Here is a 13081-nt window from a genome sequence, read left to right on the forward strand (position 1 = left end):
TTGCTTCTCTTAACAGACAAGTTAAATGAGAAGAATCTATATGAATTTGGTGTTATGATGAGACTTGTGCATGCAGGGAAGTCGAGAAATTTAAAGGGGTGCAGGCGGTGGTTGGCTTATGTCCTGAAACATGAGCATTTATACTCTTAAATTTTGCATCCTAGCTAATGTAACTGGATGTTTTTATTAACCATATAAATAGCTGATATTTTAATTGTGCTAACTTTTAGCCTTAATGATCTCTTGTTTCATTGGGTACACGGGATAAATGTGTTGTTTGTTTGTTTTTTGTTTTGTTTTAATCCTCTTACAGTTTTAAATTTGTGGCCTTTCAGTTTCATTGATCTGAAATTTCTGCTGCTCTTAATTCAAAATTGTTAGGGTTTTTTTTTTCCGTTTCACCAAAATTGATACACTCATTTTTTAATAATGTATAATTTTTTTTTAAGTTTATTATGATCCTATAAGAAATTTTGCACACACATAACAATGAGAGAAGATAGTAATGTCACAACTGGCTTGCCTAATTGATCTTGCTGGGATCTAAGTAGTAAGCTGAGTTTCAAGAAAATTAGTACAACAGGTATGTGGGTGAGGTAATATCTTTTTTTGGACCAACTTCTGTTGGTTGAGGGAATCAAGTTTTGAGCTTGTCTCTCTCACCAATAGAAGCTGGTCCAGTACAAGATATTACCACACCCACCTTCTCTCGCTAATATCCTGGGACCTACAATGGAGATGAGCATTAATGAGGAAAATTTCATATGCACATTCTGAACTCTGCTATTCATATTTTGATTATTAATTGGAGATGTTGTCAAGTCCGCTTACTTTGGACTGAAGAAAATTTGAGTTGTTAATAATTTGGACTGCCCTGTACGGTAATATGGCCCAGATCTTGAACTGAGCCTTAAGGACACAGATATAAGCCATAAATTACCACTATATGCACTAGTATAGAAATCCACAGTGCAAAGGGCACAAGTTATGTTTGCTGTCACTGTTAATGCTGCTTGTATGCAGTTCTTTATGTTGCATATGGACTGTCTGTTGTTTACTGACAGATGTCAAGTTTCTTATTCAGTAGTTTATGTAGAAGTGCATATCTTCTGTTCCATGAGTTGTGCATTCTCATGAGTCATATCAGGATGGTAGAGCACAGCTTATTAGGCAGGAAATTTAACACAGTGGGGGGCCATCTTATAAACACCTTGATAGGGCACTACGTTCCATGCATCTTACAATTAGTGTGTATGTGTTTAAAAACTGTTCAACTTTTCTTTACTTCCCTAGGCTTACTGGTAGCCTACTGCCATAGGTTTGATATTCAGGTGCAATCCTCCAGAGTCTATTTTGTAGCCTGCACTATAGGTATGTATGACCCTGGTATTTCTACACAGCAGGTAGTGCAGTCCCTGGAAAAGCAAAGCCAGAGCTCTCATATTACGTAGCTTGCTTTTCAACTCTTATCTTGCTTTCAACAATCAAGCAGTGAAGCAGTTTAAAATAAATAAATAAAAACTGTACTACTTTTGAGGTTGGACCTTTGAACCCTAGCTCATCTAGCATAACACATGTCTGTCCAAACTAGAGAGTAAGCCCTTTGTTATGATTTACACCCTCACCAGAACCCTTTGGTTGAATTACAGTGGTTTTATGTGTGCTTGGGATACACTTATTCTTTCTTATCATTGTAATTTTCTTGTTAGTGAACCTTTCAAATTGCATTTATTACATGAGAGAATTCAGGTTTAGTGCTTGTCTTCTTGACTTCAGTCTTAAACTGTGTGCCTGCAAAAAATCTGTAATTGACCTCTGTTAAATTAGATTAAATTAAATTGTAGAGATGGTAGTGTCTTCATAGATAATACTAGCTTTTTTTTAAAGGTCTGATTTTTTTTCATTTTTTTTTTTTTTGACAACACTGAGAGCCGGTCTACACTAGAAGTGCTACATCAGCGCTGCACTGCATCTTGTAAAGACGCTCTGTGCTGATGGGAAAGCACTTTCCCATCAGCATAATTACACCACCTCCACGAGAGACAGAAGCTATGTTGTTGTGGACAGCGCTTAAGTCGCTGTAACTTGCATTGCTCAGGGGGGTGTCTTTTTCACACTCCGAGTGATGTAAGTTAGATCGTCAGTCGGTAGTCTAGACCTGCCCTCAGTTGATTGACTAACCCAGTGAGCTGCAACTTATCCTTTGTGGTTCTCTGCTAATGGAGGGGGAAGAAAGTTTCTTCAAATTTGAGATAGAGATAAGGCATTTTAAAAAGATGATCTGAAATATTAGGAGGTTCAATTTCAGGAAAGGTTGTGAATGAATTTGCCACCTCCTAATTTGATAAAACTTTGCTTCAAAGCTCAATTTTTTATTTTGCCCTGCATGAGGAGTGATGTCTGACACTTTTGGGAGGCTGTTGGGTTGGTTGACTTTTGGCTTTATTCAATATATTTAATCTAACCTTAATAACTATTAACTGATGACATCGAGAAATCTGAGGTGCTTAATGCTTATTTTGCTTCAGTTTTGACTAAAAAGGTTCATGATGACCAGATACTCAACAAAATTAATATTAACAATCGGGGGAAGAAATGCAAGCCAAAACAGGGAAGGAACAAGTTAAACAATATTTAGATAAGTTAGATATATTCATGTCTTTGGAGGATAGATTATTATTCAAAATGATCTGGACAAACTGGATAAATGGTCTGAAGTCAATAGGATGAAATTCAAAAAGGACAAATGCAAAGTACTCCACTTAGGAAGGAACAATCAGTTGCACACATACAGAATGGGAAATGACTGCCTAGGAAGGAGTACTGTGAAAAGGGATCTGGGGGCAATAGTGGACCACAAGCTAAATATGATTCAACAGTGTAACACTATTGCAAAAAAAGCAAACATCATCCTGGGATATATTAGCAGAAATGTTGTAAGCAAGACATGAGAAGTAATTCTTCTGCTCTACTACGTGCCGATTAGGCCTCAACTGGAGTATTGTGTCCAGTTCTGGGTGCCACATTTCAGAAAAGATGTGGACAAATTGGAGAAAGTCCAGAGAAGAGCAACTAAAGTCTAGAAAACATGACCTGTGAGGGAACATTGAAAAAATTGAGTTTGTTTGGTCTAGAAAAGAGAAGATTGAGAGGGGACATGATAAGTTTTCAAGTACCTAAAAGGTTGTTACAAGGAGGAGGGAGAAAAATTATTGTTCTTAACTTCTGAGGATAAGACAAGAAGCAATGGGCTTAAATTGCAGTAAGAGAGATTTAGGCTGGACATTAGGAAAAACTTCAAAACTGTCAGGGTGGTTAAGCACTGCAATAAATTGCCTAGGGAGGTTGTGGAATCTCCATCACTAGAGATTTTTAAGAGTAGATTATACAGACACCTGTCAAGGATGGTCTAGATAATACTCAGTCCTGCCGTGAGTGCAGGGAACTGTACTAGATGACATCTCAAGGTCCCTTCCAGTTCTCTGATTCTATGTCTGCAGATTCTGATGAAATTCATCCTCTGGTACTTAAGGAACTAGCTAAAGCAGTCTTGGAACTGTTAGCAATTATCTTGAGTACTCCTGGAGATTGGGAAAAGTTCTGAAAGATTGGAGATGGGCAAACATAGTATCTGTCTTTAAAAGGGGGGAAAAAGGAAGAACCATGGAATTATAGACCAGGCAGCCTGACTTCAACACCTAGAAAGATACTGGAGCAAATTATTAAACAATCCATTTGTAAGGGTAATAGGGTTATAAGGAATAGTCAGCACAGATTTGTCAAGAACAAATAATGCCAAACCAACTTAATATCCTTCTTTGATAGATGAGTGTTCCTGTGGGTGCTCCACTCCAGGTGTTGGTGTGTCCTCGCGCCTTCGCTCAGATATTTTTACAGCAGTACTCTTACCAGTCATGCATGCGCAGAGCCTGCCCCGTGGCTCTGAGTGTACCTTAATAGTGGTGGTGATTTTAAAGAGCCCAGGGCTCCAGCTGGTGCGGGGAGCCCAGGGCCCTTTAATCAGTGTTGGAGCTCCAGCAGCCAGGCTCAGGCAGGGATTTAAAGGGTCCGGTGCTCTGGCCACTGCAGGGAGTCCCAGGCCCTTTAAATCACCTCCAGAGCTCTAGCAGCTGGGCTTGGGCAGGGATTTAAAGGGCCTCTGGCCCTTTAAATTCCTGCCAGAGCCCAGCTGCCAGAGCCCCAGTGCTCCAGCAGCTGGACTTGGGTGGGGATTTAAAGAGCCTAGTGCTCCTGTCACTGTGGGGAGCCCCAGGCCCTTTAAATCACCACCAGAGCCCTGCCGCTGCTATCCCAGCAGCAGCAGGGCTCCAGCTGCGCTTTAAAGGACCCGGGGCTCCCCATAGCGGCCAGTGATCGGTGGGGGAATCCAGGCATGCCCACTATGCTCTGTTGCAACCCAAGGGCCCATAAACAGCAGCCATATGCCCTCACTTCTGTTTGATGCTGCTAATTCCCTGGGCCTCTTCCCATGTAGCCCATTTATCGCCATCCCTTAGCTCAAGTTAAAGTTCTCAGCTCATCTCCCTCACAGCTTAAGCAAATGCAGCCAGAACCAAACGCTGGTGATTCCTCGAGCTCCTTTGGCCAGAGAGGAGCACCCTTCCTTGCCCCTCCGGTCTCAGCCAGGAACTGTCCTGCTAAGGTCCTGCAGCTCCTTTTATCTGAGCCTGCTGGGCTCTGACTGGCTGCTTCTGTGAGGCCTCTATAGCCAGGCCTGGAGGACCCATCTTTACTGTTCCTTTCCTAGAGCAGGGTGTAATAGGATCCCAGGGCCTCCAGCAAGGGGCCACAGAGGGCCTGGTATACCCCATCACAAACACAGCTAGGTATCTGTTTAATGATGTTGCAGTGATGCCCAAGAACGTGAGTGAAAAGCCAAGCACTTCCAAATCACAAGATGTGCTGGTTATAGTGATCAGGCAGTATTTCTTTGTTGCAATTAAAATATTGTACGGTTGAAATACAAGGCCTTTTTTGCTTTTTTTTTATTTTTTTTTTTATTTTTTTAAACTCAAGTGATTTAATAAAATGTTTCATTGATTTATTTTGCCTCTGTAAAATTGCTCTAGATATTGAGTTAATTGAACCACAAATACTGCACAACTGGATCACGCTTCTTTTTGTCCTGTTTCACTGAAAGACAATGTCTCATAGTCTAGCACAGGGGTGAGAAACCTTTTTCACCCGAGGGCCACATCTGAGTATGGAAATTGTATGGCAGGCTCATGGAATTAGAGGTTGGGGTGCGGGATGGCGTAAGGGCTCCTGCTGGGGGTGCGGGCTCTGGGGTGGGGCTCGGGATGAGGAGTTGGGCGTGCAGAAGGGTGCTCCAAGCTGGGACAGAGGGGTTCGGAGAGTGGGAGGGGGATCAGAGCTGAGGCAGAGGGTTGGGGCACGGGAGGACATCAGGGTTACAGGCTCCGGGTGGCACTTACCTGAAGCAGCTCCCGGAAACAGCAGCATGTTCCCCTTCCGGGTCCTACGCAGAGGTGCGGCTAGGCAGTTCTGCATGCTGCCCTGTCCGCAGGCGCTACCCCTGCATCTCCCATTGGCTGTGAGCTGCAGCCAATGGGAGCTGCAGGGGTGGTGCTTGGGGCGGGGGCAGCATGCGGCGCCCTCTGGCTGCCCCTGTACGCAGGAGCCAGAGGAGGGACATGCCACTGCTCTTGGGAGCCACACAGCGGAACGGGGCACGCCCCTGACCCCTCTCGTTAGCAGGAGCTCAAGGGCCAGATGAAAACATTGGAAGGGCCGGTTCAGCCCCTGAGCTGTAGTTTGCCCACCCCTGGTCTAGCAGATAATCTTTCCATGTTTAGCAAAGAGTAATCCTGAATGAATGTTGGACACAGAGTGGTGGTATTTAGGGAAGTCTGCAAAGCACTATAAAAGCAGCTTCATACTGCTAACTGAAGGAAGCTATCATTAGAATGTTTTTCTAGATAATTGTGCTGCCATTCTTGACCAGAGCTGTTTCTGAATTATTTTCTTTTGTTATTTTTATCTCCTTTTAGCATATGGCATTGGCCTTCTGGTGACCTTTGTAGCCTTGGCATTGATGCAGATGGGTCAGCCAGCTCTGCTCTACTTGGTGCCCTGTACTCTTATCACTAGCTTTGCTGTGGCTCTTTGGCGTAAGGAGCTTGCAATGTTCTGGACGGGCAGCGGCTTTGCGGTGAATACCAGTTTGATATGAGTGTCTTCAAGAAATACTAATATTATAAATCCTAAATAGAATTAAAGTTGAGTAAAATATTGTAGTACTATCCAACAAAACAAAGAACTTGATATTTTGCATTCATTTAATGTTCATGTTTTGGTCCTAAAGAGTCTTTTCAGGCTTTAGCAATTGTATAACATGAGTCTTAGAATTTTCTGCTTTAATGTTTGTAGCCACTAAAACTAACCAGTATAAAGTAGATCAGTCCCTACCTATCCACCCTGATCCTGCTGTAAGTCTTGGTATTTGTGACAAATAGCTTTATTGTGTGTTTTATTAATTATAACTTCATCAAGTAACTTCCATGAATATGAAGAATTGCAAGGATCTTTTTGCAGGTTAACAAAAGGAGTTAGGGAGGTAGAGAGTTAATTTAGAATCTTAAATTGTCACCTTTAGGCTAATCTGTTAAATTCTTTGTTGCAAGTTAAATGAAGGGAGTAGGTATCTCATAGTAAGGGATAATTCATAGAACAGATATTTAATATAGGGGTAGAGATGCAGCAAATCAGTTCAAGATCCTGCGGAAAGAGACTAGATTTTTCATAGGGTGTCCCACAAGCTCCTGAAACATCCTGGTTTTTCACTTAAGTCAAAACACTTGTGGATTTGTTTTTGTATTTGTTTATTTTAGAACGATTCTTTTGCTGTTCAAGATGTATTCCCATACAGAGTATAATTTATTGTGTATTCACCAGGAAACACTGCCCAATGGAATGAGAGTTCAATGTGATAAACAGCATTTGGAGTGAAGAGACAAGTCCAGTATCAAAGCAGTTCTTTTGCTCAGAGTGAATGTTAGTCAGTTCGTCAGTTTCATGATAAACTCAGGCCTTGTCTATACCACAAAGGGTTTGCCAGTATAACTACACCTCTACCTCGATATAATGTGACCCAATATAACACGAATTCGGATATAACGTGGTAAAGTAGCGCTCTGGGGGGGCGGGGCTGCGCACTCCGGTGGATCAAAGCAAGTTCGATATAACACAGTTTCACCTATAACGCGGTAAGGTTTTTTGGCTCCCGAGGACAGCGTTATATCGAGGTAGAGGTGTATATCAGCATAACTATACTGGCACACCAACCTAGTGGAGACGTAGCTTATACTGACAGGAGTTCTTTTGCTGATGTAGCTTATGCCAGTTCCCTGATTGAACCAAGCTATCTGTCTAACTGTGTCTACACTTGGACTTTTGCCAGCATAGCTATGTCAATTAGGATTGTGATTTATTTTTTCATATACTCAGCTGACATAGTTATACATTTGGAAGTGTACACCCAGGCCTCACTCAGAACACTAACGGTATGTCTACGCTACAGCATTATTCCGATTTTACATAAACCAGTTTTGTAAAACAGATTATATAAAGTTGAGTGCACGCGGCCACATTAAGCAGATTAATTTGGCAGTGTGCGTCCATGTACCAAGGCTAGTGTCGATTTCCGGAGCGTTGCACTGTGAGTAGCTATCCCATAGCTCCCGCAGTCTCCCCCGCCCATTGGAATTCTGAGTTGAGATCCCAATGCATGATGGGTCCAAAACAGTGTCGCGGGTGATTCTGGGTAAATGTCATCACTCAATTCTTCCTCCATGAAAGCAACGGCAGACAATCATTTCGCGCCCTTTTTCCCTGGATTGCCCTAGCAGACGCCATAGCATGGCAACCATGGAGCCCGTTTAGCCTTTTGTCACTGTCACCGTATGTGTACTGGATGCTGCTGACAGACACAGTACTGCAGTGCTACAAAGCAGCATTCATTTGCCTTTGCAAGGTAGCAGATGGTTACCATCCCTATTGCACCGTCTGCCATGCCATTGTAAATTAGCGATGAGATGACAGTTATCAGTCGTTCTGTACCGTCTGTTGCTGTCATGGGTGCTCCTGACTGACCTCGCTGAGGTCAGCCAGGGGCACATGGACGAAAATGGGAATGATTCCCCAGGTCATTTCCTCCTTTATGTTTTGTCTAAAAATAGAGTCAGTCCTGCGTAGAATATGGGGCAAGTATACTAGAGAACCAGAGAGCACAGCCGCTCCGTGTCAGAGCCCCAGAGATCCCGCAGAAATGATGAGCTGCATGCCATTCTAGGGGGTACCCTGCAACAACCCCACCCGTTGCTTCCCTCCTCCCCCAACCCTCCTGGGCTACCGTGGCAGTGTCCCCCACAATTGTGTGATGAAGTAATAAAGAATGCAGGAATAAGAAACATTGACTTTTTAGTGAGATAAAATGAGGGGGAGGCAGCTTCCAGCTGCTATGATAGTCCAGGCAGTACAGAATCTTTTCTTTAGACATGAAAGCAGGGGGCTGATAGAGCTCAGCCTCCAGTTGCTATGATGAGGATGGTTACCAGCCATTCTGTACCATCTGCCAGGAATGACCGGGAGTCATTCCCATTTTTACCCAGGCGCCCCCGGCCGACCTCAACGAGGCCAGCCAGGAGCACTCATGGACTGATGATGATGATGGCAGACAGTACAATATGACTGCTATCCACTGGGAAGGAGATGCTAGTGTTCAGCGCTGCAGCACCCCGTCTACCAGCAGCATGCAGTAGACATAGGGTGACACTGAAAAAAGGTGAGAAATGTTTTTTTCCCCTTTTCTTTCGGGAGGGGGAGGGAAGGGTGTAAATTGACGACATATACCCTGAAACACCCGGGAAAATGATTTTGACACTTCAGGCATTGGGAGCTCAGCCAAGAATGCAAATGCTTTTCGGAAACTGCAGGGACTGTGGGATAGCTGGAGTCCTCAGTACCCCCTCCCTCCCTCCATGAGCATCCATTTGATTCTTTGGCTTTCCGTTACGCTTATCACACAGCACTGTGCTGTGGACTCTGTATCATAGCCTGAAGATTTTTTTCAAATCCTTTGTCATTTCGTCTTCTGTAATGGAGCTCTGATAGAACAGATTTGTCTCCCCATATAGTGATCAGATCCAGTATCTCCCATACGGTTCACGCTGGAGCTCTTTTTGGATTTGGGACTGCATCGCCACCCATGCTGATCAGCGCTCCACGCTGGGCAAACAGGAAATGAAATTCAAAAGTTCGTGGGGCTTTTCCTGTCTACCTGGCCACTGCATTTGAGTTCAGATTGCTTTCCAGAGCAGTCACAATGGTGCACTGTGGGATACCACCCGGAGGCCAATACCGTTGATATGTGGTCACACTAACCCTAATCCGACATGGCAATACCAATTTCAGGGCTGCTACTCTTGTCGGGGAGGAGTACAGAAACCGGTTTAAAGAGCCCTTTATATCGCTATAAAGGGCCTCGTTGTGTGGACGGGTGCAGGGTTAAATCGGTTTAACGCTGCTAAATTCGGTTTAAACGCATAGTGTAGACCAGGCCTAAGTTATTATGAAAAATACTCCCCTCGGAGAATTATGCAACTGTTGGGTCAGAAGCTGGCAGTAATAACACCAGCACACTTTAAAAAACAAACACTTTAGTCCTTGATTATTTTCATGGCCCCAGAATGTTTCTACAAAAGTCTTTCTCTTTTTTTATTTTTAAATATAGTCACCTTATTCTGTAGGCAGTTCAAGGTATGAGAATAGGGAGAAAATGAATAACCATAAAGATACATTGTGGAATGAATTTTAAATCCTTTGTTTAAATCCTGCTGATACCCACAATTTGTATTTAGTATCTATATCCCTTTGGTAGCCAAACTTTTCATATCTGAAGGCCACACTGGAAACTTGTTGAGTGCAAAACTGCAGCTGATTTGTGTAAAATAAAGCCCTCACTAACATCCTTAGAAAGGGGTGCAGCCCATTGCAGATTAGTTCAACGTGAGTGTTCAGATGAAGATGGTTTGTTAGAATCTGTATTCTCTACATTGAGGTTAATGATGGCTATAAAGTGGGCTTTGCCCATCTCTGGTCTACACAAATGCCAGGCACAGAGCTAATAGGCAGGTTGAGTTTGAGTTGGTTATGTATAGGAAGCTTGACCTTTAAGTTTGAAGAAGCTTGTTGGAATTAAATGTACAAGTCAAATGGCAATTCAGGTAGGAAGAGCGTATATAGAAATGATAGACAAGGGCTGAAAGGAGGAGAGGGCTTGTTCTATTTAAGAGAACATACTACAGGAACCAAACTTGAGCCCTCGTGATGCAAATGATAAAAATGAAACACAACGGAGAAAACCAATAAACCATCTTACAGGTAGTCTGTTAAAGACACCTAATCATGGGGAACACCAGAGCAAATCACTAGTAAAGGATTTAAAACAAATGGCTACTGCTATCCAGATGTTTGGGACATTATCTGTATTGAATATGTATCCCTTAAATTTGATTACTCTCCAGTAGAAAGGAAAAGTTAGAGATAGGACCTAATGGGTAGAGCTTGGGGCAGGGGGTTAATTTCTCATCTGGGTACTTTGTGAACTTGGGTTGTTACTTAACATATCTTTTACCTCAGTTCCTCAACTGTAAAACGAGAATAAAATGTCTTAGGGGAATTGTGAAGCTTAATTGATGTTAAAATACTTTGAGATCTGGTGATCTGTGCCAGAAAAGTGCCAGCTGTTGTTTATTATTAGGGAGGATGGGAAGCAGCTGTCACCATGGCAGGTAAACAGGAAGAGAGCTGAGAGTGCTTCCCATATCAGTCAGAGATAATGAGCCTATAGGCTTTAAGCATTTAATTAAATTCCTCAGAGAGCATTCTCCCACTGTGTTTTGTTACTCAGTGGGACCTGCCCAGAGAATAGATGTGCAAATCTTGCAACAATTAGGGATGATTTGAATTAACTGCAGTTGCACAGCAAGTAATCCTTCTCCTTTCAGTGCGCTTCAGTTCATGTTTTTGAACTCCTTCACCAAAAGGCCATTGTGTAATTGCTGTTGGCCATTCAGTATAATGATTGGTCTCCTGTAAAAACTAGCTTGTTTTGAGAAATTATGGTTTAAATTGCTCTTAGTAGCAATAGTAGCTCATGTTACTCACTGCACATCGTCCTAAAAATGATTTATTTATTTTTTTCTAACAGAAAGACCTACCTCATCCTCCCTTGGTGCTGGCTCCTGTCAGTTGCCCTAACCCCCGCAAAGATACGAATGCACCAGCATCTCAACAAGAAGCAGAACAACAAATGACCAACCCCACGCTCCATGCAGATGATCGAAATAACCCTTCCCAGTGTGCAGAGGAGCTGCCTAACTTGAATACCAAGGAGCTGACCAATCCCAGCATTCGAGCAGAACAGCCACAAATTTCCATCCCACAAATAGAACAACAAAACAGTCAGAACAAGAATGATCCTGAAAGCAAGAGCCTAACAGTAGAAAAGAACCAGCTGGATTAGATGATGAAATAGGAAATCCTCTCTTCCCCTCCCCCCCGTCCCCCCCCAATCACCAAACTTCCCCACATAAAATCAGAAAACCAGTATGTAGACTTGTTCAGTAGTGTTCACATTCATTGAGGAACCTCACTGGGAATCTGATCATCAAATGCAAAGATATTCTGCCTTTGACTTCAGATAGAGCTATACATTTCAAACAGCTTTCTGAAATATGGTGCTTTACAAAAATTCTGATGTATAAATTTCAGTGATCATTTGATTACTTAGATGCCTTTTACCTTTCCTATTTCATTATACTAGGGTAATATTAAGAATTTTTATTTATACAGTACTCTGGGCTTGTGTGGCTGCTGTGCTTCTTTAGTATATTGTAGATTAATGTGGAGGATAAGCATTGGACAAGTCTGCTACAATGCTGAGAGGGGAGAAATACTGTAGTTTTATAGATTTTCCCTCCTTGATACTTTTAAATTTCTGCTTGTAAAAGCCATTGAATCAAGTGAATGGTTTCGTATAAATTGACACTCAGGAAATGTTGAGAACTGGTTAAATTGTCAGCCTTCTGAAAGGATTTGTTTTACCATGGTGCATTAAATGCATCTCTTTCCTCAACATTTTTTTTTTCCACTTCCAGGTGCCTGGGTTGGATGATATTCTAGTTTAAAAGGCAGGATGCATTGATCTCCAGTAAGCACTGTAAGCACTCCTATGAATTCTAGGGTCTCTCTTTGAAATAAAACCTTCACTGAGTGGACCTTGCAGAATAATACACAGTAGACAAGCTTACTCGAAGTATCTTTGATGTTTTTTGGTTTGGTTTTTGGTTTGGTTTGGTTTTAAAAGCACCCCACATCCTTATTTACCAGATAAATCAGATCACAAATAGTAACATTCTGCACAACTTAGTGGTCTAGCAGAGTGGTCTGCAGGAGACTTTAATTACTGACATTGATTTAGGATGTTCAGCTGGTTTCTTTGAATCTCTGCTTATTATTATTTTTATGAATATAACTTTGATTTCTATGGGTTTATCTACATTACAAATATTTTGCTGGTATTGCTATATCAGTATAGCTATGTTGACAAAAACTTCTAGTGTAAATGCAGCATATGCACACAGAAGGGTTTTTTCAGTTTTCAGTAACACCACCTCCCCAAATTACATTAGCTGTGCCGACTGAAGCACTCTTGTGTTGTCATAGCTGCATCTACACTTGGGTCGACTGCAGGGAGGGGGTTCTTACCTTGGCCAACATAGCTATGCTGAGAAAACTTTGTAGTGCAGACTTGGCCCATTGCTGAAGAAAAGTCTGAAGTTCTCTTCAAAGGAGAGCTTGTGGTGCAGCTGTTCATGGTTTGCAACCTCTTTATAACTGGTCAGCTGCCACAAGTCAGGTTTTGTTTTTGTCCTAGGAGTGTTCAAAGTGTGACCTGCAAGGTTTTAGAATGAGGCTGTAGCCACCTTCACTTGTGCTAGAACTGTGGAATAGATGCCCTACCATGCAATGGGAGAGC

General features: G+C 42.5%; 1 protein-coding gene across 4 annotated transcripts in view; it reads left to right on the forward strand.

The window, feature by feature from the left end:
• Nucleotides 1-11630, forward strand: part of SPPL2B (signal peptide peptidase like 2B) — a 128188-nt gene extending 116558 nt beyond the window's left edge. For 3 of the 4 annotated variants that reach the window (XM_030540830.1, XM_030540832.1, XM_030540831.1), the window contains 3 exons: nucleotides 1294-1371; nucleotides 6033-6193; nucleotides 11252-11630. In XM_030540830.1, coding sequence (XP_030396690.1) covers nucleotides 1294-1371; nucleotides 6033-6193; nucleotides 11252-11566 — 554 coding nt within the window. In that variant the 3' untranslated portion in view covers nucleotides 11567-11630. Of the gene's footprint in view, nucleotides 1-1293; nucleotides 1372-6032; nucleotides 6261-11251 lie in introns of all 4 variants that reach the window. The other variant, XM_030540833.1, reaches the window with a different exon arrangement.
• Nucleotides 11631-13081: the final 1451 nt, after the last annotated feature.

Source organism: Gopherus evgoodei, chromosome 22, assembly GCF_007399415.2.
Source record: "Gopherus evgoodei ecotype Sinaloan lineage chromosome 22, rGopEvg1_v1.p, whole genome shotgun sequence".
NCBI lineage: Eukaryota > Metazoa > Chordata > Testudines > Testudinidae > Gopherus > Gopherus evgoodei.